Below are 26080 nucleotides of genomic sequence, written 5' to 3'. Positions count from 1 at the left end.
GTTTTCCTGATTACAGAACTGATATGACTTCTATAAAGAAAACTTAGGGGGAAAAAACTAAATTTTGTTAATCATTCTACACAAGAAAAATCACAGTTGAGTAAATTCCTTTTTACTTTTTAAACAAATGCTGTTTTATAATTTGCTTTTTGCACTTAGCAATAGATTGTGAACATTTTCTCATGCCAATAAATACTTTCCTACATTATATTTTCTTAACGATTGAATAGTTTTCCATATTATGGATATGTCATCATTTACTAGCCAATCTTCAATCTGGGGACATTTAGGTTTTTTTAAGGATTTTTTTTTTCCCTGTTAAAAACTGCTATAAGCAAGTATTTTTGGTACCTCTCTTATTTTTTCCTTAGGATGAATTCTTATACGTAAACTTAATGAGTCAAAAACTGGCCTAATTTTAAGGCTTTTGATACTAGTTGCAAAATAATGTTGACCTGTTTTTCAGTAGGCACAACCTTATTATGCTCTCAAAATAGCAAATATCTTATTAAATAATGAATTTCACCTTAGTTGGCTATTGTGAAACAAATTACAAGGAATAGATTGAGAGTTTGATAATAATGAAAATTTAAAACTTCTGTATGCCAAAGAATATTTAACAAAATACAAGGGCATACATTTGGGGAATTTTAAAAGCTTTCCTTACCCTTTGGAATTTCTTGGAAACAATTCTAAGGATTTCATCCTCAGCTATTCTAAGAAAATATTAAAGATGCATATAAAGATTTTGATAGCAGAATGATCATGGCTTCCTCATAATTTTATTTATAAAAGAGAAAAATTAGACACAATCAAGACACTTAGCAGAGTATGGCTAAGTAGATTCTGATATATCCACATGAGGAATATAACAACCACGTTAATCCTATTTTTTGAAGATTATTAATGATATTTTAAAATGTTCATAACATCATGCTAATTGAAGCAATAATGAAACATCCACCCCATTTAAATCCACACATAAAACAGATTAAGACTGGGACTTCCCTGATGGTCCAGTAGCTAAGACTCCAAGCTCCCAATGCAGGGGTCGTGGATTTGATCCCTGATAAGGGAACGAGATTTCACATGTTGCAAGTAAAGATGCTACATGCCACAATAAAGATTGAAGACCCTGTGCGTGCCACAACTAAGACCTGTTGTAGCCAAATAAGTAATTTCTTTTAAAGTAAATTAAGACTGAAGGAAGTAGCCAGGTGTTAGTAAATATCTGTAGGATTTCCTTCTTTATGCATTTCTGAGATTTTCTGAATTTTCTACAGTGAACACATATTCCTTATCAGAAAAAAAAGAAGGCTTACATTTTGTTTTTTGTACTAAAGAAATCTGCATTTGCTGTTTCTTCGAATCTCCAGTACTCCATGGAGATATAATAAGAATTGGGATTGAGGAAGAAAATACTGAGAGAAAACGAAAGGTTTTCGCCTTGACCCTCAAACCACACAAGCTACCGGCACCTGCCTGTAGCTCTGTGATCATTGATGCACCAAACAGGCCCCAGAAACAAGTGCCTCTTTGTCTTCTTTGTCACCCCAGTGTCGCCTCTATGACCTCCGGGCAGACAGGGAAGTTGCCATCTATTCCAAAGAGAGTATCATCTTTGGAGCTTCCAGTGTGGACTTCTCCCTCAGTGGTAAGATTTTCCTGGGACTGTGAAACAGGAACTCAGAGAATCCATCAAGCTTCCCCTCAGCTGAACTTCTTATGGCCCCATGTGCTAAGAGTCTACACCTGCATGGGTTTTCCTCCAGTGCATTTTTGACAGCACATTTTGCCCAGTCTGAAGCAGCTTCCCCAGCCCATAAATGAAGGCTGGGCCCATCTCACACTCTTCTTCAGAACAATGATATATCAGAACTCCATCTTCTGTGCCTTTAGGCATTTCCTCTCTAGCCTTCCATTTTCCCCTTCATACTTGAAAAGGGACTTTTTTCAGAGGTGGAGAGAGTGAAGTGAGAGTCTCCCTCTTAATGCCCCAAAGCTCATGTCACCTCTTTCACAGCTGGAGAGGCTCCCAGGGAAAGTCAGGGCAGCACTGGTATATTGTGTCAGTGGACCATTCAGTTCTCCCAGACACCTTCCAGTCATGCAGCTGTGCCTTTGTGCTGCTGCTGCTGCCTGGAACATCATTTTCCCTCCCTTCTCTGCATGGCAAACTCCTATTCAACCCTCAAAGGCCAACTCAAATAGTGCTTCTCCCATAGTATCCTCTTTGATCCCCTTTCCTCTATGATCACGTAGCACTTTACACATAGCTGAGCACTTCCATTACAGACCCTTCCACACAGCGCTGCCATGATACATGAGTCAGCCTGCCCACCATCACCCTCCACAGGGACCAGCAACTGTGCTTTCTCCTCTTTGAATCCCCAGCGCAAACCACAATGCCTGGCACATAGTGGGCACTAAAGCACTGTTTATTGAATGAATGAGCACAAGAAAGAGAGTCATGAAAAGAAAAACAAAAGGAAGGAACTGGTTGAGTAACCATCTTACCTCTCGCTTTAAGGTCGCCTGCTGTTTGCTGGATACAATGATTATACCATCAACGTCTGGGATGTCCTCAAGGGGTCTCGAGTCTCCATCTTGTTTGGTCATGAAAACCGTGTTAGTACTCTGCGAGTTTCCCCTGATGGGACTGCCTTTTGCTCAGGATCATGGGATCATACCCTCAGAGTAAGAGAGAAGCTTTTCTACTTTACCGCGTGTGTGAGAGCAGGAGTGATTGGTCTTCTTGAAAGCGGAAAGGTCAGAGTAAGCCAGGATGGGCCTGGGCAGCCAAAAGAGAGCTCTAAGTTCAAGTCTATAGCCACAGAGGAATGATTTGCCTTGGGAGGTAGTGAGTTTCCCATCAGTGCAGGTATTCCAGCACAGATACCCTAAAAGTCTGATTCCAGCCTGTGACAAATCCAATTGCCAATCTCACCTCCCAGGAGCACCAGGGTCCTTATCCCAGTCACAGACCCCTGTGAGGTCCACACAGAGGCTTCAGGAGACCTATGAAGTCCATGCAGTTATATGCTAAATTGTGTATATGTGTGCATTTTTCCAGGAATAGTGTCCTTATGGCTTTATTAGATTCTCAAAGAGCTCCATGACTGTATCAGGTGTTGGCTCCCTAGAAATTCCACCAAAAAACTGTTCAGCAAGCAACATTTACTTCACTGTGGAAGATCACAAACTTGACAGTCTTATTAGCATTTCAGAAGGAGAGAGCAAAGGCAGATATTTATCTGCCAAAGGTTTTAGGGGTCTGATTGAAGGTAAATCTTTTGATGGAGGGACTTAAGTAGGATTGAACAAATTTGGGGCATAGCTTAAGATTGTTTGCTGGACACAGGGTCAGAGGAGGGAGAGAATTTCAAAGACTGTCTAGAAAAGTAGCTGGCCATTTGATGCTGCATATTATCCTAAGAAGTGTGTGTCATTTCTAAAATGAGTAATTGAATAGTCCAGTCTTAGGATAAATGGATTTTTTCAAAATTCGAGAAATAAACAGTGAAGTTATTTGTGATTTCATCATCCTGGGCAAGAGTTTGCTAAATTAATAAAGCCATGTCAGTATACCCAGAGAGCTGGATGCATACAGAGGATTCCGGTTGTCAGTCTAAAAATAACCATTCCTTAGCAAGGGGGCCACAGATGCCCTTCAGACAGTTAACTAAGGGAGTGGGAAAGCGAGGGGCAAAAAAGCACCTTTGAGTTGCTAGGAATGAAGTATTATCCTTCTAAGACCTGTGAGTGCTCTATTTTGGATGCAGTGTGTATGTTTGTGTATTATAGACTTTGATTTTCTCTCTTTAAACTCATTTTACAAATGTCAACTGAAAAACAGACTGAAGATTATCTGTTTGTGTCTTTGCAGGTCTGGGCTTAATCACAGTGCACATAGGCACCTGAGAATAGAATCTGAAAGCATCACATGTAAATATATCTTACTTCTAGAGGGTCTGAGAGTTTCTTGCAACTTGGCTTCAAGTGAGCAACTCCGTGACTGAAAGTTCACCAAATGTCTCCAACATTACTATTAAAACCATCACCCTGGAAAGATCCCAGTATGAACCTCCATCACTATGAGAACACCTTCCAGTACAGTGTTTTTCATTTTGAACATTTTTGAAAATATATCTGTTTTTAAGATTATTATAAATTATACTAGTCTCAACTCATTCTCTAGTCCTGGTAGAATTCTGCTATTCCCAGTAGAACTGACCATTTACTATATTCCGTTTTGTTTCCTAGAATCAAGTTATTTTTAGGAGCACTTTAAGAGCTGATTTTTCTCAGTGTACATTCTGACATTTGAAACCTTCCCCAGGAACTGCTGATTTTAATGGACAATGTGAGGACCATGTTACTTGGTCTTAGAAGAAAATTGCAATCCAGATGTAATGAGACAAAATCAATTCTTTTACATGTGGTTTTATTGTGAAAGTATCCTTTTCAGCCTTGCCTCCTCTTGTCTTTTTTTTCCAGGTAAAACATTTCCATGTTACAAAGGAAGCAGAGATATGGGTAAAATAGACAGGTTTGATCTGTGCATCTTGTGACGGTGGTTTGTATCAGGAGGGCGGGACATTTTCTATCATTAGAGGGAAAAGCTGAGTGCTGTTTGGGACACAAACGCTTCTCAGAGGAACCAAAACCTTTCTGTGTGGGAACAGAGGATAGTAAACTTATTTGAAAACCTGTTTGTGGTATTAGATGTATTAGGATTAGTAGCATCTACTCAGGCTAAAGTGAATCTTGTCCATATCAATTATACTCGTATTTATTGCATTGCAAGTGTAATTACATACACAGATTGATAGCTCTTGAATGATGATGTCTTTGCTTCACTTATATGGAGGAAAAAACATAATATCCTGCCTTTATTTAAAATTCAGCAGATCCTTCTGGACGATACCAAGTGCTTTAGTTATAGGATCCCTTATTTTCAAGTGTAGAAGCTTATCCTTTGTTTTAGAAAACTCCTCATTCATGAAGACAGCATGCAAACTTAGGGAAATAAAAGGTCACCTCAAACCAAAAACCATTCCTGGGTGAGGCTTGCCCTCTGGGTGGTTGGGTCTGCCAGGCCATGTCCTTGTGGTATCCGAGGGCTGTGCGTGCTGAGTTCCCCGGATCCTCCGTTCCCTCTCATGGCCCTTCTCCTGATGGTAGTTCCAGCTTTGCAGGCCCAGCCCCAGGCTCTGCTGCTTGCAGAGGCCCTTCCAGACCTGGAGCCATCTGATAGGCCTAGGCCTAGTGCCCCTGTAAACCTCAGGGGGTGCACCAGGCCCACCCACAAAACTACTCATTCAGATATCAAAATGAGTCAGAAATTCCCCAGGCCAGCTTTTCCATAAACTCTTTTAAAAAAACATAATGGTTATATTCAATCATTTGCCAAGAAAACATTTACTAAGGGTTTTACTACACAGTAGGTCCTGGAGTAGAGAGAGACAATGTGAAAAGCCCCTACTCACCTCCCCCAATCTGCACCCCCTCCATCTCTGCTGCTCTACCCACCCTGAGAACAAGAGAGAAGACGGGCGGGAGCAGAGCCCAAAGGGACAGCCTTCAGCACCTTCTCCATTCTGCACAAGGGCTCAGGGGAGTGGGCAGCAGGTCCACCCGGTTCCTGCCAACTGCTGAAGTGCTGGCCCCACAACGTGTCCTGTGAAATCCCCAAGCTCTGCTCCCAGAAGGTTCTCCCAAGTTTGTTCCTGGGCTCCTAGTTATGATACTTCCTTCCCTGTCTCCCACAGACCCTTCCATGTGTCTGCAATCTGACCTGGGCCTCCCAGAAGTGAAGGAAGACAGGGCAAAGGAGAAGTCACTCAGGCTCAAGCAAATTCAAGGTTATATATTTGGAGAGGTGGGAGGTATTGTCAGTATACGTGCAAAGTAGTCCCTAACTTTACAATCAGAAAAGTGATTTTCAGGGCCCTAAGAAAGTATTCCCTCCAACACTCACTCCCATGGGCATTAAGCCACCTCCCCTATAAGTATTTAATCTCACTTGGGTGTTGTTTAGTATTATTATTGATGAAATACTTGGTTGGGAATATACCAGATTACATGGAGATTCAGGGATAAACTTTAGGTAATAAATTGTATTTTGCATATTGAAAATAATACTGAGTGGAGTTTGTTAATCAGGCTTTCTTTTTTTTTTTTTTAGAGGACTAGGAGGCAAAGGTACTAAACCATTGTGGTGAAGGGGCCAAAGAGATGTGCCCACAGTTGTGCACAGCCTTGGACACCCCCTTTCCAGCCAGAGAAGAGAAAGGTTAGGCAGAGAAGGGGTTTTACAAGGAGGTGTGTGATGACAGGTGGTGTGGGAAATACCTGTGAACTAAAACCAAGGCAGCTGCTTTGAGGGAGTGGGCAGCTGGCCTCCCAGAAGTGGGTCTGGGTTCAGGGCTCTGGAGTGAGCCCCGGGCCAGAGCAGGCACCCATTATTCACTTCCCTCTTCCCATCCTGGGCCTCCTCCACACCCTTCCCTGGATTGTAAGTGACTTTAAAATAGCAAAAGTTGTGAGGGCCCTTGCAACCTGGCCTCTCCTAGTTGCTTGGCCATCTGGCTAGAAGGTGAACCTTCTAACACTTGATTGATCTTAAGAGGGGGACAGCATGGGGACAAAGGTTTAGACCGAGCTTTTCCACCTTTACAGGATATATAATATCTAAATGCCTCTCAGCCTCAGTTTTCTCATCTAGCAAATGGGAGAGCTCTAAAGTTCCTTCCCCTCTTCCCTTTCCTGTTCTCCTCCTCTCCCTTCCAACTCCTTCTGTCCCGTCTCCCTCATTCTTCCCCTTGTCCCCCCATCTCCTCCCTCCTCTCTCTCCTTATTTCACCTCCTTCCTGTCTCTCTCCTCCTCCTCCCTCTCCCCCTCCTCCCTACTCTCCTCCTTTTTCATTCTTTCCTCTCACCCCTACAGCCCCTACTCATGTATCAAAATAGTAATTATTAAAGATTCGTCTAGGCTAGTGGTTCTCAATGTTTTCATCTAAAGATCCCTCTATACTCTTAAAAATTATTGAGGACCACAAAGAGTTTTTGTTTATGTTGCTTATATCAATATTTATCATATTAGAAATGAAAACTGAGAAAAATGATAAAACACAGGATTCCAGAAGCACATATTCTACTACCCATCAGTAGCCTCTTGAAAACTCCTGAGAAAATGAGAGTTTTAAAAGCCACACATAGAAAAAAGGAGTCAGTGTTATTGTGAAACTAGTTTTGACTTTGGAGGGTCCCCCAGAAGGACTCCCAGGGTCATACTGACTTTGAAAGCAGCATATCTGGGCACAGAGAGGCAGTGGGCAAGGCAAGAGACCAGCGGGGGCTGTGAATCCCTGACAGTCTTTTCAAAGGAAGACCCTTGGGATTCTGGGGTAAGCTCAGCTGCTGAGTTCAAAGATTAACTGGCACTGGGATTGGAGCTTCCCTCCAAGCCTAGGATTGCTGACTGAGCAGACATTTGTAGATCTGCATTCCCCAGATGTGCCCACTGGCTCGACAGCAGGTTAAACACGCAGACCCTAAGGCCCATCCCCTGGAGATCAGGATCAGGCAGGACTGAAGTGGGCTGGGAATTCTGATGAGGGGGCAAGCTGGGGAAAGGTCTCAGTGAATCTTCTTGTCTGTAGATCCTTTGGGAGCACACGAAGCTAAACCACTCGCTGTCTCACCAGTGACAGGGGAGAATCAGGTCACTCTTCAGAGTATCTGCCAACCCCTCATTCTCTAACCAGGGCTTGGTGCTAGCTAGGCTGGCCTTCAGGACTGGTCAGTCTCCACGGTGGACCGACTCCCGCTAATTCTGGTGAAAGAAGTGAATATGTTTCTGTAGTTGTGAAAAGGATGCAGACCCTCTAGGGAGGAGATGGGGTCAGAAACAATGTGCTGGTTGATTTAACCACATACATAAGAAAAACTCAATGCAAATATGGTATGAACATTTATGCAAAGACTGTGACAACAAAAATTGCCTACCTTTGAACCCCAGGTTATCTAACCAACACACCACCGGGGAATGCTTAACATTTGCCTGGTTACTCATGTAAACCAGGAACCAAAAGTCACTGTTTCCAACCTGTCTGTGTTCCCCAGTAATAGGTGGCCTCCCCTCCTAGGTGTTACCTGAGGGAAATGAAAACATGTCCACACAGTAACTTGAACACAGATGTTCACAGCAGCTCAAAATGGAACAACTCAAAGGTTCAACTGCCGATGAATGGATGGCCAAAATGTGGTATATCTAAACAATGGGATATTATTTATCAATACAAAGGAATTAAGTACTGATTCAAGCTACAACATGGATGAGCTTTGAAAACATACCAGGTGAAAGAAGCCAGGCATATAGGACCACATAGTGAATGATTCCATTTACATGAAATGTCAGAATAGGCAGATCCATAGCAACAGAAAGTAGGTCACTGGTTACTTACGAGATTGGATATCCTTCGAGATATGAAATTACACAGTGGTGATGGTTGCACTACCTTGAATATACTATAGCCCACTGAAATCTATACTTTAAAAGTGAATTTTGTGGTATTGTGAATTATATCACAATAAAGCTGTTTAAAGGTATATGAAAAAATAGTAGGTGGTCTCTAGCTACTTTCAGTATTTTAAAAACAAAACCAGAAACCATATAGGTAAGGCTCACCAAAAATGTCACAAATTGCATTTTGGTTAGAAGTGGGGCAAGTGAGCCTGGTAACCTTGATCAATTCATATTAACAATACAAGCTCCTCTGTAAAGAGCTTTTACTATGTGCCAGGCAGTATGCTAAAGCCTTTGTATATACCAACTCATGTAACCCTTGTAACAACCTATGATGCAGACAGTTTATCACCTCCATTTCCTAGATTAGGAAATTGAAGCCGGGAGAACTGAAAAACTTTTTTCACAGTTGCACAGCTTTTAAGTGGCAGAGGAGGGGATTATAGCCAAGTCTGACTGCAAACTGGATAAGAAATTCTGTGTGGAGGTTAATTTATTCATTTGTTTGATTTAGCTAATACTAACCAATGGCAGGGCCAGAGGATTTACTACTAACACCCAGGCTACTCCAAATCAGAAAAAACTGTGTGCTTGCTAATAAAATATAAAATCATGACTCCCTTGAAAATAAAACATGAACCTATATCAAAACATTTAACATAATAAGGGAACTCAAGATATTTCAACCAGCTCTTTCTGACAATGTTTATATTCCCTTCTGGAAAAATTCATTTCTCACCATATCAGAATCACTGGCACTTGCAGAACAGGCCCTCAGCACTAGCATTAGCCAGCTCAGCCTTCACAGAGGGAGTTTTGTTAGGGCCACATCCTCTGTCTCTGCTGCATGGCCTCTTCATGGGCATTCATAGAGCAGGCACCGTGGCAGCTGTGTAAAGAAGCTCTCTGATAGCCACAGAGCACAGAATTTTGTCTACTTGATTGTAAGATCCTCTACAGTGGCCACCCTTTGGAGGCATTGACATGGGAGACAAGTATCTTCAATCTGCACCTGTTCAGAGGGGTTCACCCACAGATAATCTTGGTCCAAGATTTCCTTGTCACCAATCTTCAAGGTCCTGACCATCCAGCCAAACCATCAGAAGCTGCCCAAGATTCAGTGTAGATCTCTACTCTAACCATCTCTCACCCCAGACTTAGGGTACAGTCATATATCCTGCTTGAATTTCTAACTGGTGGGAGGATTTTCCTTCACCACTGTCTTCACAGTACCCCCCGACCCCAAGCAGAACTATAAGGCTCTAGCTATCCACTGTCATGTGGTACCAGCATATCATATAGACCTATCTACAATATATCAATAACCTCAGATATGCAGATGACACCACCCTAACGGTAGAAAGCAAAGAGGAACTAAAGAGCCTCTTGATGAAGGTGAGAGAGAAGAGTGAAAAAGCTGGCTTGAAACTCAACATTCAAAAAACTAAGACCATGGCATCTGGTCCCATCACTTCATGGCAAATAGATGGGGGAAAAATGGAAACAATGACAGACTTTATTTTATTGGGCTCCAAAATCACTGTGGGCAGTGACTTCAACCATGAAATTAAAAGACACTTGCTCCTTGGGGAAAAAAAAGCCATGACAAACCTAGACAGTGTAGTAAAAAGCAGAGACATCACTTTGCCGACAAAGGTCTGTATAACCAAAGCTGTGGTTTTTCCAGTAATCATGTATAGATATGAGAGTTGGACCATGAAGAAGGCTGAGTGCTGAAGACTGATGCTTTCAAACTGTGGTGCTGGAGAAGACTCTTGAGAGTCCCTTGAACAGCAAGGAGATGAAACCAGTCAATCCCAAAGGAAATCAACCCAGAATATTCATCGGAAGGACTGATGCTGAAGCTGAAGCTCCAATATTGTGGGCACCTGATGCGAAGGGCTGACTCACTGGAAAAGACCCTGATGCTGGGAAAGATTGAGGGCAGAAGGACAAGGGGGTGAGAGGATGAGATGGTTGGATGGCATCATCGACTCAGTGGATATGAGTTTGAGCAAACTCTGGGAGATCATGAAGGACAGTGAAGCCTGGTGTGCTGCTGTTCATGAGGTCAGACATGACTGAGCAACTAAGCAACAATACAACATCTACAATCCAGGTTTTTCTTCTCCCTCAGTCAACTTGTCATAAGCAACTCCCTGGAGGCCACAGGCATGGAATGAGGGGGCAAAGCAACAGGAGTTGGTGTTGCAGTGGTCTGAGCCACCCACCTATACAATCCTACGTCACGGACCTGAGTTTGGTCTCTTATATACCGTTTCCACTTGATGATAGACTGCTACTGTGCATGCCTAACTTTATAACCAGATAGGTCCAACAGCATCCATATTATGATTAGATCTCAAACTGCCTGATCACCTCATTCAGCTTCTACCAAGATTAAGTAGCAAACCAGAACCTGCTTCTCAAAAGGAGAATAGTTACTGGCAAAAGAGGACATAGATTTGCTTTAAAATCCTAGAGGTCTGCACTGCAGTACTGTTGGTGCTTGTCAGAGATTCCATCTGGCTTCCCCATTTGACACTTCAAGTATCATTGGATCTTTTGGATCACAAGACCCAAGTGGTACAGCAGCCTGTTGTTGCTGATTAGTCACCCCCATGGACTGTAGCTCACAGGCTCCTCTGTCCGTGGGCTTTCCCCAGCAAGAATACTGCATTGGGTTGCCATTTCCTTCTCCAGAGTATCTTCCCAACCCGGGGATTGAACTCACATCCCCTGCGCTGTAGGCAGATCCTTTACCACTGCACCACCTGGGAAATCAGCTCCTACTTCAGCCTAAACAGCTGCAGAGCCTTGTCTTGTTTTACTCCTAAGTCCGCCAGCCTGTGGATGGGTTGACGTTGCATACTCAGATGTGTATGTTGCCTCCAAAGTGACCTACCAAGTTTGTGCCTCTTTCTTTTTGTAGGTGATACAAGATACAGCTATTCATCTTTCACCCTGGTGGGGATATTTCAAAATGCTCCAGACCAATGAACCCTCACAAATTTCACAGCTGATACCAATTCTGTGTCCGCCTGAGTCCATTCAGGAGAAAGAAGCCATGGAATAACATGAACTGAGAAAGATTAGTATAAGAAGTATATTAATTATAATAGGGGAGTGGAGTAATGAGGGATTAGCTAGTAAAAAGTGGAGAATTCTAAGTAATATAAGGATGGTAGCTATAAGAAACAGCCAAAAGCTGTTAACTGTGCTGTGATTGGCCATTTCTTTGTCCCATCACTTAGACTGTAGGGTCCTTAAGAGCAGGGACCACATGCCTTGTTCTCCATTGTATCTCCAGTGCTAAGGGGGAGACCTAGCACCCCAAAGGCTAGGAGTAAATGAGTGAATGAATGAATGCACGAAAGTAGCTAATATTGGTACTCTAGTAGCAACATGCAGGAGAATTACCCTGTTTCCTGTCCCGTATGGCCAGATTACAACACACACCTGGATGCTTCCATCCAATCTGAGAAAATGCTGATAATACTTTCAAGGGAGTCACCAGCGGAGGGCTGTGTGTAGCCTTTGTCACCCTCTCCTAGTATGAAAGAAAGTGTCGGTGGCTCACCGGTGTTCGACTCATAAACTGTAGCCCCCCAGGCTCCTCCGTCCATGGAACTCTCCAGGCAAGAATACTGGAGTGGGTAGCCATTCACTTCTCCAGGGGACCTTTCCCACGTAGGGATCAAACCCTGGTCTCCTACATCGCAGGCAGATTCTTTACCATCTGAGCCAGCAGGGAACCTCTCCTAAAGGAGAGGCAAGCCTAGCGCATTTGCCTTGACTGTCCCCTCTGGGTTCTTAGTCCCCAAGCTGAAAGCTAAAAACAATAACCCCCCAAAGAGTCTCACTCTGGCCCTGACTGCTACGTGAATCCATGCACACCACGGGGCCTTGGCTGTTGGGACCGGAACAAGTGTCGATGGGATTCCCATCAAAGGCTCCTCTCCAGACCTGGGAAAGCAACTGCGTGGGGGCGGGCTGAGCCGAGCCAACGCGAGGAGGGGCGGGGCGCCGGCAGGCCCAGAAAACAGGCCCGGGTCGGACCCCCGGTAGAGGCGGAGCCATGGTGGACCCGTTTAGGGAGCGCACCGCCCGGCTGCTGATGGACTACCTCGAGTTCTGCGCCCGGGAGCCCGGCACCCCGGCTCCTGCGCCCTCCACGCCCGAGGCTGCCGTGCTGCGCCACGTGGCCGTCCGTGTCCAGGAAGCAAATCGAAACGTCTTGCTCCTTTACCGCCGCTTCCGCAGGCACCGCGTCGAGCTGGTGGCCAGGATGGCGCAGAGGCTACTCGACGAAGACCCTGGCCCCAGCTGGGGCCGCGTGGCCTCACTCGTGACCTTCGCGGGGTCGCTGCTGGAGAGGCCGCCGCAGACGACCCGACGGCAGAAGAGAGACGACGACGGCGTTAGCAGGGACCGTCGGCTCCTGGTGGCCCTTCTGTGTGCCCAGTTCTGCGAAAGGCACCGCGCCTGGATGATGGCCAACGGCGGCTGGGTGAGCGCGAAGGACGCGGGGCTGGTGGGCGGCCTGGGACGCGCACACGCAGCCGGCTAGCGGAGGGACTCCGAGGCGCCAGCCCTGTAAAGCATTCGCTTCAGCAGGACTGGGAAGTTTGGGGTGAAGTCTGACTTTCTGTACTGGTAGAGTCAGGCCGAAACAGGCCTAGCTAGACAGCTCGCATACTAAACCGTTCTGAGAAAGCAGCACCCGACTTGGGTTTGCACACTTTGGCCCTTCCCTTGACCACCCTCCGGTTGTAGGGTGTGCTCATGGTAGGTCGGGATGCTTTGTTTAGTTAAGTAGACTCCCGAAGTGGTGAAGTCAGCAATGGGGTGACCTGGGCCGGATGGATTCTTTATACGAAACTTATTAGATGCACCTCTTTATGGACCCCACAGCTCTGCAGGTCAGAGCACACCAGCCTTTTTCATTAGAATGAAAAAGCAAAAAAAAAAAAAACAACAACAACAACAAAAAAGAAAAAGAAAAAAAGAAAAAGCAGCCCCTGGTCCATCCCCACATCCCTCAGGAAGCACTAAGGCAGAGGTGGTCGGGGGTGGGGTGTGCACGGGCACCGTGTGGTGGTGCTGACCTGAGGTTCCTTAACTTCTAAGTTACTGCACTCAGCCTTCAATTGCGAGATGGCCTGTCGCCCCGGCTCTCAGCTGCAAGTCATTGATCTCTGTGGTCTAGGCTAGAGCAGGAGTTGCACTGCGGCTCCAAAACCAAGCGGATGATCAAGGAGAGTCTGGCCAGCCTTCAGTAAGAGGGTAGAATGCCCTGCTGGGTTCTGAGCGAGACCCCTGCTTCTTTCTTCTCTTCCTTACTGGAGTTGAAGCAATGACTGTAGTGACCCAAGTTATAGAAGAAATGCAGCCAAATTATTAAAACCAGCAATTAAAACATAATCTAAAAAGCAATTGAAACATAATCTAAAAATAATCTGGGGAAGACACTGCACTGTTTGCAATTTCCTGACAGACCTGTATTGATGAATTGGGTTCCTTTTGTGGAGGAAGGGTAGTATTTGAGTCAGAACCTTGACCTTATATAAACAGTTTAAGGTGTTAGCATTAACTTCATCCTTTTGGTATATGAAGGGATGGGGGCGTAGGTTTTCAACTCTCCAGGCCTGTGAATTGTCAGAAACTCACCTGAGCCATTTGTCTTAACAAGGCATTTGGCCCCCAAGAGCCCTCCACACTAAAGAGGAAATTGATGGGGAGGTGGTGGTGTTTTTTTTTCCCTTAACTTTTGGCTAATCACCATTGAGTAAGGAATAATCTTTTAATCTCAAAAAGCAGAAACTCTCCAATTGGGTAAAGACGTGCCCACATCTCTCTCAGCTGCAGTTTAAATGCCACAGTCTGGATTTCAGGTCCCTTCCTGCCCGTTTTTCTGAATGGAACTACTTGCTTTATTGTCTCAGGAGTTACCTTTCAAGTTAGTAATTTGTCATTTTCCCAAATGGCATCTGTTTTGTGATCAGGAAAAAACAGATATAGTATTCTACTTTTCCTCTTGGGTTTTGAAAGAAGTGAGTGAAAAGATGAGGATTCCTGCTCTAAGTGACAAAATCATGTCCTCTATGTTCCTCCTGTGTTAGACAACTTCTTACAAACCCTAACTGAAAGATTCCTAATTACAAGTAACCTACTGATCAGAACCTTTTTTAAACTTTTTAAATCCAGGAGTTGTCTTACTGCTTCATCCAGAAGCTCTGTGTATTTAATTGAGTACAGGTTTTGAGTATTATGAAACTAATTCTCTTCTTCCATTTTAGGATGGATTTTGTCTCTTCTTCAGCCACTCATTGCAGCCATCTTGGGAAAGACAGCTGGTCTGGTTTTTCCTCTCATACTGGACAGTAATAATCATAATCTACTTCTGGATGAAATTATCGTGAGTTCTAAAATTCTTAACTCATTTCTGCCTGCCTAACTCTGACCAACCAAGCAAATTTGAAATGTGAAAGACAAAATCAAAGTAAACCACCTTCTGAGACATTTTTATCTGCATTCATATAAGGAGTCCTTCAGTGTTTCAGCCAGCGTTTTAACTCCTGACAACCCAATATATTGGGACAAAGGCATAAATGGCTGTTTTTAAAATGGGGGACACAGGGGTCCAAAGGCTTATTGCTCCAAAGAATTACAGAAGAAACCGCTTATCATTAACTATGAAATGTGGGGCTATTTGCTACATTTGGATAAGAGTGGATATGCGTCTCTCATCTATCCATGATTTCATGTGCTACTACTGATTGATTTATCAAGGCAGTATATCAGGGGTGTAAAATGATACCACAAGTTCCCTGAGTCACAGTCTGACAAAGAATGTAATAGTAAATCTTTTTAAAGGAATCCTTTCTAAATTCTTCTTGGTTTCTAGAGTTAATGTATTGAAATTTATTAAATTTTATTTTTCTAATTTCAATAAATTTTTAAATCTTAAGTTATAATAAATTTATGCATCTTTTAAAAAAATGTAGTTGGTGTTGGTTGGGATTCAATAAGCCTTTATTCTTGGGAGTAACTTGATTGACAGTTTCCTTTTATTGTCTCTTTAAATACATCACAAAAAAATAAATAAATAAAATTAAAAAAAAAATACATCACAGACAAACATTTTAAACATTTAATCAATACACAAGCACTTAGCAAGTCCTTATCTTTCACCTTCCATTCTGAAGTCAGCTCATCGTTGAAGTTGATGGAGAGAGAAAACTTGACCCTCTTAGATACTATACCTGAGGCCTGTGAATTTAGAAGACAAAAGATAGAAAACAGGAGGAAAACATACACGTTTTATTTGTTGCTGTTTTTTACAGGGGACTTTATAGAAAACAAGTGAAAAAGAAACAGACTTGGGGTTTGTATACCATTTTAGCAAAGAATGGTAAATTGTGGAGATATGACTAAACAAGGGATTCCCAGGTGGCTCAGTGGTAGAGAATCTATCTGCCAATGCAGGAGGTGACAGTTTAATCCCAGTTTTGGGACGATCCCCTGGAGTAGGAAATGATAGTCTGCTCCAGTATTCTCACCTGGAAAATTCCATGGATAGAGGAGCGAGTCCGTGGGGTCTCAAAAGAGTCGGACACAACTGAGCCACACAAGCATGACTAGACAAAGGAAAGGGGTTGGACTTACAGGGGTCATTTTGCATTGGCCAGAAAGTTCATTTGGATTTTTCCGTAACATCTTGTGGAAAAACCCAAATGCACTTTTTGACCAACCCAATCTGTTGTGGGACAGTGACTAGGAAGTAAATGGGGGAAGCAAATGGAAGATGAGGATTATTTTAGTAAAATTAATGCAGATTCATCTTGGTATTAACTCCCATTGCCAGTAATAGAAGTGTTCTCCCCTTCCTGGTACAAAAAGTCACCTTTCTCACAGGAAATTTATACCCTCCTTTTAGGCAGGAAGAGGGAAAAGAGAGAGCCCTTCCTATGTATGCTATTTCTCAGTTTTCTTCAGCTCAAATTAATCAGTATGCCAAAGTGGCATATTTGGGGGTAACATTCTGATCCCTTTCAGTGGACATAGTTATCCTGCTGCCCACTGGAAACTGTGTCCATGTGTTCTTTTGGAGCCCTCACGGACCCAGCCAAGCTTGTCAGCAGCCAGGGGAAAAGCACCTGTGTGGCTGAAAAGCTAGCCTAGATCTGCTTCAGCAATGTCTCCATAGATGAAGCTGTTGGTGATGCTACTAGAACAAGACTTGGACCAAAAGGAATGGATAAAATGGTTCAAGATGGGAGAGATAATGAGACCATTACAAACGGTGCTAGCACTCTGAAACGAACACGAGTGTTACATCCAGCAGCCAGAATGCTGGCAGGGCCATGGCGCAAGAGAACCAGGGAAGTGGTGCCACATCAGTGGTCATTGTTGCTGGCTCACCACACTCTCTCTCCGATTGCTGTAACAACTTTTTTCAGAAATGGATTTATTATTTCTGAGTCATCTAGAAGGATGTTCATCGCAGCACTGTTTATAATAGCCAGGACATGGAAGCAACCTAGATGCCCATCAGCAGATGAATGGATAAGGAAGCTGTGGTACATATACACCATGGAATATTACTCAGCCGTTAAAAAGAATTCATTTGAATCAGTCCTAATGAGATGGATGAAACTGGAGCCCCTTATACAGAGTGAAGTAAGCCAGAAAGATAAAGAACATTACAGCATACTAACACATATATATGGAATTTAGGAAAAGGGTATTGAAGTCTTGACGTGCCTTGACCTGTGGAACCAAGTGACAGAGAAAAGTTGCTAAACAGTGCAACCATTTTGTTGAACGCAGCCCTTGTCTCTCAGTATTCAAGTGTAAATGCAGGGAGGAGAGTGACTGACCCACCACAGCTACTGGCAAAGATCTTAGAGATGTCAGAGTAGCTAAGAAACTTGCTAATGCCCTCGAGGGTGTAATGCTAAGTGAAATAAATCAGACAGAAAGACAAATATTGTGTGATCTCTCTTACAGATGGAAACTAAAAAATAATAAAGAACCAAGCTTATAGATAGATTCTAAGTTAGTGCTTGCCAGAAGTACAGGGTGGAGGATGAGAGAAATAGGTAAACTGTTGTTTGTTTTTAGTTTAAATAAACTGTCATTTTAAAAAAGAGGCAGGTGGGGGCGGGAAACTTGCAGGGACAGTTGATTGTGAGTTGGTGGAAGGGCTGGTTCTCAACCAAAAGGTGGCCAATTCTGACATAACCAGAATTGAAAAGCCTAAGACTGGGCTTAAAAGCAGATCAGAATAATCAGTTTCTGTTGTGCCCAGATGGACCAAGCCCTGAAGGAAGACAGCCTATGTTCTAAGTGAAGCAAATTTTAAAAATAGATAGAATTCTCTTCTTAAGACATGATCTTAGTGATCTTGGGTTAACTTTCCTGTTCAAAATGAATATTGCGGTAGTTAAGGATAATTGAAAGAGACCAGAACCAAGCCACTCGCTCAGACTGACCAACTTGCTGCTGACATGCTGGGTTTGGGTGAGTGAGCTGAGGGGATCAGTTTACATGATTCTGGCAAACTGCTCAAGGTTACAGTCTGTATAAGCCCAGGAAAAGGTTCCAGTTGTGTTTCCTGGTTCTATCTAACAAATCAGGCTTGAAGAAGCTGAGCCCTTGATTCATGATGCCCTATGTCTGATTCATTGTTGAGTGAAGCAGAAAGCTGTTCTTGTGGGAGGGCGTGCTCCAGAAATAGTGGGCCCTGTGGTTAACTGGATATGCATGAACATTGAGTGGTATGAGATCCTACTGCGTTTGTGCCTTTACAGATGTGGTGGTAGTCATTTCACCTATGCTAGCTAAAACTGCTGGGCTGAATCCCATTTCTACAGTAACAGAACAAAAAAAAAGCGAGAAACAGGTATGCCCAAGGAGAAAACTATAGGCATTAATGTCCGAAAGGGTGGTATTTCCAGGGTTGTGGAGGAACTGATGGTGCAGCGTTTGTTGGCTTCAGTCAGTACTGACACTAGCAACTGAAACTGTCTGGAGGATTCTGCACATTCATGATGCGGTAAATGCTCAGTAATCTGGGTGATGCTGGCTGGCACCGTCGTGGCCACTGATAGTTTAGCTGGAGTGCACCACTGCCTTGGTGTCCTTTCTTGTTTGTAAGATTGTTTCCTCTTTACATTCCTGAGCTTGGTCTTCCATTTGGCATTAGCTTGAAATTGTCTTGACACAATGAGAATATTAACTATTTGGTTATAAAATTAAAAAACTGCAGTGTCCCACCAGGCCTTCCTGGCCATTACTTTACTTGCATTTTATAAACAATTGGACCTGCTTTGTTGCCTCATCTTACTAGCCTTTTCTCTTCAGAACATGCAGTTCTGCTTTCTGTTCTGACTTGTTCCATATGGCAGGATAAGCTGATTTAACTTTCCATTGCCTTGTGTTTTAGGGTGTTTCTCCCCTTATGGGCTATTGGAAACAATATTGCATGGATTTTGCCTATGTGCATAGCCCTGCATTATTATGTATACAGAAAAGAATTCTAGAAAAAGATTCTGAGTCACAGTTGATATGTATTCAAATTTAGCTGCTGCCAAATTACTTTTCAAAATAGGTTCTACCAATGCAAACTTAGACCAGGTCAGGGAATGCTTAGCTGTTCACTCTCTTGCCAGTGTTAAATCATCCTAAGCTTTTGCCTTTACATCTTCTGGTATTTGTCTTCTTTAGGAAGGTCATTCTTGTCCCAGGATTACCAAGAAAGTATTTTATGTCCTTGGTCATTGATCCATTCTGGAATCCTTTTTAATGTAGTTTTGTAATAGGGAAGAACAAATCTGACTCTATGCTTGATCTGTTCCTTTTACTTTAACATTTGTGTTTTGTTGCCAATGCTTAGTCATGCTCCTTTGCACCTCTTGTAAAAGGATGTTGCTTACTGTCTGAAATATACAGGATAGCCTGTTCTCAGGGCTCTGACTTTTAAGAGTCTATTCACGTATAGATACAAAGTTGCAAGACAGAGAATAGTGTCTGTCCTGTTGGGGGTTTACAGGACCATCATGACCTGACCTATGTGGGCAGGGGCAAGAACAAAGGATTCCCACACCAAGAAGTTTGCAACAACTAACCTAGCCCCTCCCTCACCTTGCCTTTAGAAGTGCTTTGCTGAAACTCTGAGAAGTTCCAGGCTTGAGGGTGGGAGCCACCTGTCTCCTTGTAGAGCTCTGCAATACATCTTTCTGTGTTCCAAACTTGTCATTTCAATTTGTTTGGCTTCACTGTGTGTGGGGCACATGAACTTGCATTTGGTAGCAGCATGAAGTAGGACAGTCCTTCTAAGAGTTGGGGTAGTATTTCAGCCTTGTTTATAGATGGTTCATTTTTTCCTAGCTAATTTGAATGTATTATCTAGTTTGTAGACTTATCTTTTTCTTTACTAATAGCACTCTGTCTCAATTACTATGTGTTTATGGCATATTTGAACATCTGGCTTTATAGTTTAATCTCCTCCACCATTCTTTAAAAAAAAAAAGTCCTTGGCTATTTTTGTGAATTAAGATGAATTCTAAAAACCAGTTAACAAAAAATCCACTAAGACATTGCTTTAGGATTTTGAATAGAATGGGATTAGATTATAAATCAATTTGGAAATAAGTAATATGTTTACAATATTGCATTTTCCCTTCTAAGAACATGAAATTCTGTTCCATTTATTTAGGTCTCTTACAATTTTCTTCACACAGGTCCTATGTTCTTGCCGGACGTATTCCAGCTCTTTGACTTATGTCACCATTGGGAATAGAATCTGGAGAGAATGTTTTGCCTTCCCACAGAGAAGAGGTCACCGAACAGAGGTCAGAAATTGGAGGCAGGATGGAGTGTGGAGAAACAGTTTTGATGACATGACTGAAATCTCATGATTTGAGTGTGCCTGAAGCTACTTGGGGCTTGATAATTTTCCTTTTCGGCTTAAACTTTTTTTTAAAACTTTTTATTTCTTTCTGGAGTTTACTTGATAAACAATGTTGTGTTAGTTTCAGGTGTACATACAGCAAAGTGATTCAACTAGCATAAATATGTATCTGTTCTTCAAATTCTTTTCCCATTTAGCTTACTAAATATTATTGAGCAGAGTTCCTTACTATTGAGCAGTAGGTCCTTATTGTTTATTTATTTTATATATAGTATTATGTGTATGTTAATCACAAACTCCCTAACTATCCTTCCCAGCCCCCATGCCCCACACCCCTGCCCGTTCCCCTCTGGTAACCAAAAGCTTGTTCTCTAAGACTGTGAATCTGTTTCTGTTTTGTCAATGCATTTGTATCATTTTTTAGATTCCGCATATAAGCGACATCATATATTTGTCTTTCTCTGTCTGATGTCACTCAGTATGACAATGTGTAGGTCCATCACTGTTGCTGCAAATGGCATTGTTTCATTCTTTTTTTAAGTTTTTTTAAAATGTGAATCATTTTTAAAGTCTTTATTGAGTTTGTTACAATACTGCTTCTGCTTTATATTTTAGTTCTTTGGCCTCAAGGCATGTGGGGTCTTAGCTCCCCAACTAGGGATTGAACTCTCACCCGCTGCATTTGAAGGCAAAATCTTAACCACCAGACCACCAGAGAAGTCACTATTTCATTCTTTCTAATGGCTGAATAATATTCCATTGAATATATGTACCACATAGTCTTTATCCATTCCTCTGTCAGTGGACATTTAGGTTGCTTCTATGTCTTGGCTATTTTAAACTGTGCTGCGGTGAACATTGGGGTGCATGTTTTTCTCCAGATATGTGCCCATGAATGGGATTGCAGAATCAGACAGCAACTGTTTTTTGTTTGTTTTTTAAGCAAAATTTTTAAAAATTTATTTTTAGTTAGAGGAAAATTGCTTTAGTGTTGTGTTGATTTCTGCCATACACAGCATGAATCAGCCATAAGTATACATATATCCCCTCCTTCTCAACGCCCCCCACAACAGCTCCCCCTTCCCACCCCACTAAGCCATCACAGAGCACGGGCTGAGCTCCCTATGTTATGCAGCAGCTTCCCACTAGCTGTCTGTTTTACACACGGTAATGTATATGTTTCACTACTACTCACTCAATCTGTCCCACGCTCTCCTTATCCTGCAGTGTCCACAAGTCCATTCTCTATATCTGCATCTCTATTCCTGACTTGCAAATAGGCTCATCAGTACCATTTTTCTAGATTCCATATATATGCATTAATATGTGATATTTGTTATTCTTTTTTTTGACTGACTTCACTCGATATAATACCCTCTAGGTTCATCCATTACAGATTAACTGAATCGAGATTGATTGCTTTTCATGGCTGAGTAATCTTCCATTGTATATATGTACCACAACTTCATTATGCGTTCATCTGTTGATGGACATCTAGATTGCTTCCATGTCCTGGCTATCATAGACAGGGCTGCAGTGAACACTGGGGTACGTGTGCCTTTTTGAATTATGGTTTTCTCAGGCTTCCCTGGTGGCTCAGACAGTAAAGTATCTGCCTGCAATGCAGGAGACCTGGGTTCGATCCCTGGGTTAGGGTACATGCCCATTAGTGGGATTACTAGGTCATATTGTAGTTTTATTCCTATTTTTTAAAGGATGCTCCATAATGTTCTCTAGAGTAGCAATACCACTTTACATTCGTATCAACAGCATAAGAGATTTCCTTTCTCTCTGCACCCACTCCAGCATTTATTGTTTGTTGATATTTTTAATGATGGCCATTCTGATGGGTGTGAGGTGATATCTCATTATAGTTTTGATTTGCATTTCTCTAGTAATTAATGATATTGTGCACCTTTTCATGTGCCTCTTGGCCATTTGTATGTCTTATTTGGAAAAATAGGTCTGTGTGGGTCTTCTACCCATTTTTTGATTGAGTTGTTTGTTTTTATGATATTAAGCCACATGAGCTGTGTGTATATTTTTGAAACTAATCCCTTGTCAGTCACATTGTTTATTAATATTTTCTCCCATTCTGTGGATTTTCTTTTTGTTTTGTTTATGGTTTCCTTTGCTGTACAGAAGTGTTTGAGTTAAATTAGGTCCCATTTGTTTATTTTCATTTTTATTCCCATAACTCTGGGAGGGGGATCGAAAAAGATAATGCTGTAATTTATGTCAGAGAGTGTTCTGCCTGTTTTCCTCTAAGAGTTTTATAGTGTCTGATCTTACATTTAGGTCTTTAATCCATTTTGAGCTTATTTTTGTGTATGGTCGTAAAGAGTTTTCTAATTTCATTTTTTACATGTAACTGTCCAGGTTTTCCAGCGCCATTTATTGAAAAGACTGACTTTCCTACATTGTATAGTCTTGCCTCCTTTCAGTTCAGTCTCTTTGTCATGTCCAACTCTTTTCGACCCCATGGACTGCAACATGCCAGGCTTCCCTGTCCATTACAGCTCCCGGAGCTTGCTCAAATTTCTGTCCATTGAGTCGGTGATGCCATCCAACCATCCTCTGTCATCCCCTTCTCCTCCTGCCTTCAATCCTTCCCAGCTTCAGGGTCTTTTCGAATGAGTCAGCCCTTTGCATCAGGTGGCCAAGGTATTGGAGCTTCAGCTTCAGCATCAGTCCTTCCAATGAATATTCAGGACTGATTTCCTTTAGGATTGATTGGTTTGATCTCCTTGCAGTCCCAGGAACTCTCAAGAGTCTTCTTCAACACCACAGTTCAAAAGCATCAGTTATTTGGCGCTCTGCTTTCTTTATGGTCCAACTCTCACATCCATACATGACTACTGGAAAAACCATAGCTTTGACCAGAAGGACCTTTGTCAGCAAAGTAATGTCTCTGCTTTTTAATATGCTGTCTAGGTTGGTCATAACTTTCCTTCCAAGGAGCAAGCATCTTTTAATTTCATGGCTGCAGTCACCATCTGCCATGATTTAGAGCCCCAAAAAATAAAGTCTGTCACTGTTTCCACTGTTTCCCCATCTATTTGCCATGAAGTGATGGGACTGGATGCCATGATCTTAGTTTTTTGAATGTTAAGTTTTAAGTCAACTTTTTCACTCTCCTCTTTCACTTTCATCAAGAGGCTCTTTAGTTCCTCTTCACTTTCTGCCATAAGGGTGGTGTCATGTGCGTATCTGAGATTATTGATATTTCTCCTGGCAGTCTTAATTCCAGCTTGTGCTTCATCCAGCCTGGCATTTCACATGATGTACTCTGCATATAAGTTAAATAAAGCAGGGTGACAGTACACAGCCTTGATGTACTCCTTTCCCAATTTGGAACCAGTCCGTTGTTCCATGTCCAGTTCTAACTGTTGCTTCTTGACTTTGCCTCCTTTATCATAGATTGATTGACCATAGCTGTGTGGGTTTATTTCTGGGATCTCTGTCCTGTTCCATTGATTTGTATTTTCTATTTTTGTGCCAGTAACATACTGGATTTTTTTGGTTTAACTTTTTACTTTGTATTGGTGTATAGCCGATGAACAGTGTTGCAATAGTTTCAGGTGGACAGCAAAGGGACTCAGTCATACATATACATGTATCCTTTCTCCCGCAAACTCCCTTCCCATCTCAGCTGCCACATATCATTGAGCAGAGTCCCTTGTACTAAAGAGTAGGACCTTGTTGGTTATCCATTTTAAATACAGCGGTAGGAGACACAGGAGGTGTGGTTTGATACCTAGGTTGGGAAGATCCTTTGGAGGAGGGCATGGCAGCCTGCTCCAGTATTCTTGCCTGGAGAATCCCCATGGACAGAGGAGTCACAAAGGGTCAGACACAACTGAAGCAACTGGTCACACATGCGTGTCCATGTCAGTCCCCAAATTCCTGTCTCTCCCCCTGTTCTTCCCCCTGGCAAGCTTCAGTTTGTTCCCTTAGTCTGTGAGTCTGTTTCTGCTTTGTAAATAAGTTCATTTGTATCATTTTCTTTTTCTGTTTTGTAAATAAGTTCCGTTGTATCATAAGGCATGTCATACAATGTTAATCCTTCTCTGTCTGACTTCATTCAATGTGACACACTCTAAGTCCATCCATGTTGCTATAAATGGCGTTATTTCATCCTTTTTAATGGCTGAGTAATATTCCAGTGTATACGTGTACCAAATCTTTATCCATTCCTCTGTTGATTGGCATTTATGTTGCTTCCCTGTCCTGGCTGTTTTAAATAGTACTGCAGTGAACATTGGTGTGAATGCATCTTTTTGAATTATGATTTTCTTTGGGAAAATGCCCATGAGTGGGATTGCTGGATCATATGGTAGTTCTGTTTTCATTTTGTAAAGAAGCTGAATACTGCTCTCTATAGTGGCTGTATCAATTTACATTCCCACCAACAGTGCAGGAGCATTTCCTTTCCTCCACACCCTCTCCGTCATTTATTTGTTATAGACTTCGTTTTTTTTTTAAACTGTATTTAATCGGAGGATAGTTGCTTTACTATGTTGTATTGCTTTTTGCTGTACAGTAACATGAATCAGCTATAAGAATACATCTGTTCCCTCCGTCTTGAACCTCCCTCCCACCCCCACCATACCACCCATAAGATCGTCACAGAGCACTGAGCTGAGTTGCCTCTGCCATACAGCTGCTTCCTGCCAGCTGTTTATTTTACACATGGTAGTGTATATATGTGAGTGCAACTGTCTCAATTCGTCCCACCCACTGCTCCCCCCGCTATTTCGGCAAGTCTGTTCTCTGCATCTCTCTTCCTGCCCTGCAAATAGGTTCATTACTGCCATTTTTCTGGATTCCATATATATGCATCAATATATGATACTTATCTCTTTCTGACTTGACTTCCCCCTGTATGACAGATCTAGGTTCATCCACCTCACTAGTACTGACTCAACTTCATTCCTTTTTATGACTGAGTAATATTCCATTGTATATACATATATCACAACTTCTTAATCCATGCATCTGTCGATGGACATCTGGATTGCTTCCATGCCCTGGCTATTGGAAATAGTGCTGCTTTGAATATTGGGGTACACGTGTCTTTGTCAGTTACAGGTTTTCTCTGCATATAAGCCCAGTAGTGGGATTGCTGGGTCATGTGGTAGTTTTATTCCTAGTTTTTTAAGGAATCTCAACCCTCTTCTCCATAGCGGTTCTATCAATATACATTGCCAACAACAGGGTAGGAGGGTTCCCTTTTCTCCATACCCTCTCCAGCATTTCTTTTTCGTAGATATTTTTATGATGGCCATTCTGATTGGTGTGAGGTGATACCTCATTGTAGTTTTGACTTGAATTTCTCTAATAATTGCCTCAGCATAAAGAATCCACTGCAGTGCAGGAGACGTCAGTTGGATCCCTAGGTCAAGAAGATCCCCTCAAGTAGGAAATGGCAACCAGTTCCAATATTCCTGCCTTGGAAATTCCATGGACCGAGGAGCCCAGCAGGCTACAGTCCACGGGGTCCCAAAGAGTTGCATACGACTGAGTGACTGTGCACACACACAGCACACATGGTCCCTTCCTTCCTGCAGCCAGTCACAGGTGGGGAAGGTCAGATTATCTCCCTGTGAGCGGAACAAAGTTCTTTAGTCCAG

The 26080-nt window shown here is 42.5% G+C and overlaps 2 protein-coding genes across 3 annotated transcripts in view; both read left to right on the top strand.

The window, feature by feature from the left end:
- GNB5 (G protein subunit beta 5) overlaps positions 1-6138 on the top strand; it is a 33033-nt gene extending 26895 nt beyond the window's left edge. The window contains exons 9-12 of the mRNA XM_043919658.1: positions 1558-1654; positions 2531-2697; positions 3887-3945; positions 4498-6138. Coding sequence (XP_043775593.1) covers positions 1558-1654; positions 2531-2697; positions 3887-3898 — 276 coding nt within the window. The 3' untranslated portion in view covers positions 3899-3945; positions 4498-6138. The remainder of the gene's footprint in view (positions 1-1557; positions 1655-2530; positions 2698-3886; positions 3946-4497) is intronic.
- A 4436-nt stretch (positions 6139-10574) lies between these two features.
- Positions 10575-20533, top strand: BCL2L10 (BCL2 like 10). Of its 2 annotated transcripts, none has more exons than XM_043920281.1 (3): positions 10575-13040; positions 14830-14948; positions 20278-20533. In XM_043920281.1, the coding sequence occupies exons 1-3, from the start codon at positions 12609-12611 to the stop codon at positions 20312-20314; spliced, it is 588 nt and encodes a 195-aa protein (XP_043776216.1). In that variant the 5' UTR covers positions 10575-12608; the 3' UTR covers positions 20315-20533. The 2 variants fall into 2 exon arrangements, with proteins under 2 accessions (XP_043776216.1, XP_043776217.1); XM_043920282.1 differs by lacking the exon at positions 20278-20533 and adding an exon at positions 18346-18423.
- The last annotated feature ends 5547 nt before the right edge of the window (positions 20534-26080 follow it).

Source organism: Cervus elaphus, chromosome 12 (genome assembly GCF_910594005.1).
Source record: "Cervus elaphus chromosome 12, mCerEla1.1, whole genome shotgun sequence".
NCBI lineage: Eukaryota > Metazoa > Chordata > Mammalia > Artiodactyla > Cervidae > Cervus > Cervus elaphus.
The sequence above is the reverse complement of the archived record's forward strand: the minus strand, read 5'-3'. Positions and strand labels throughout refer to the sequence as shown.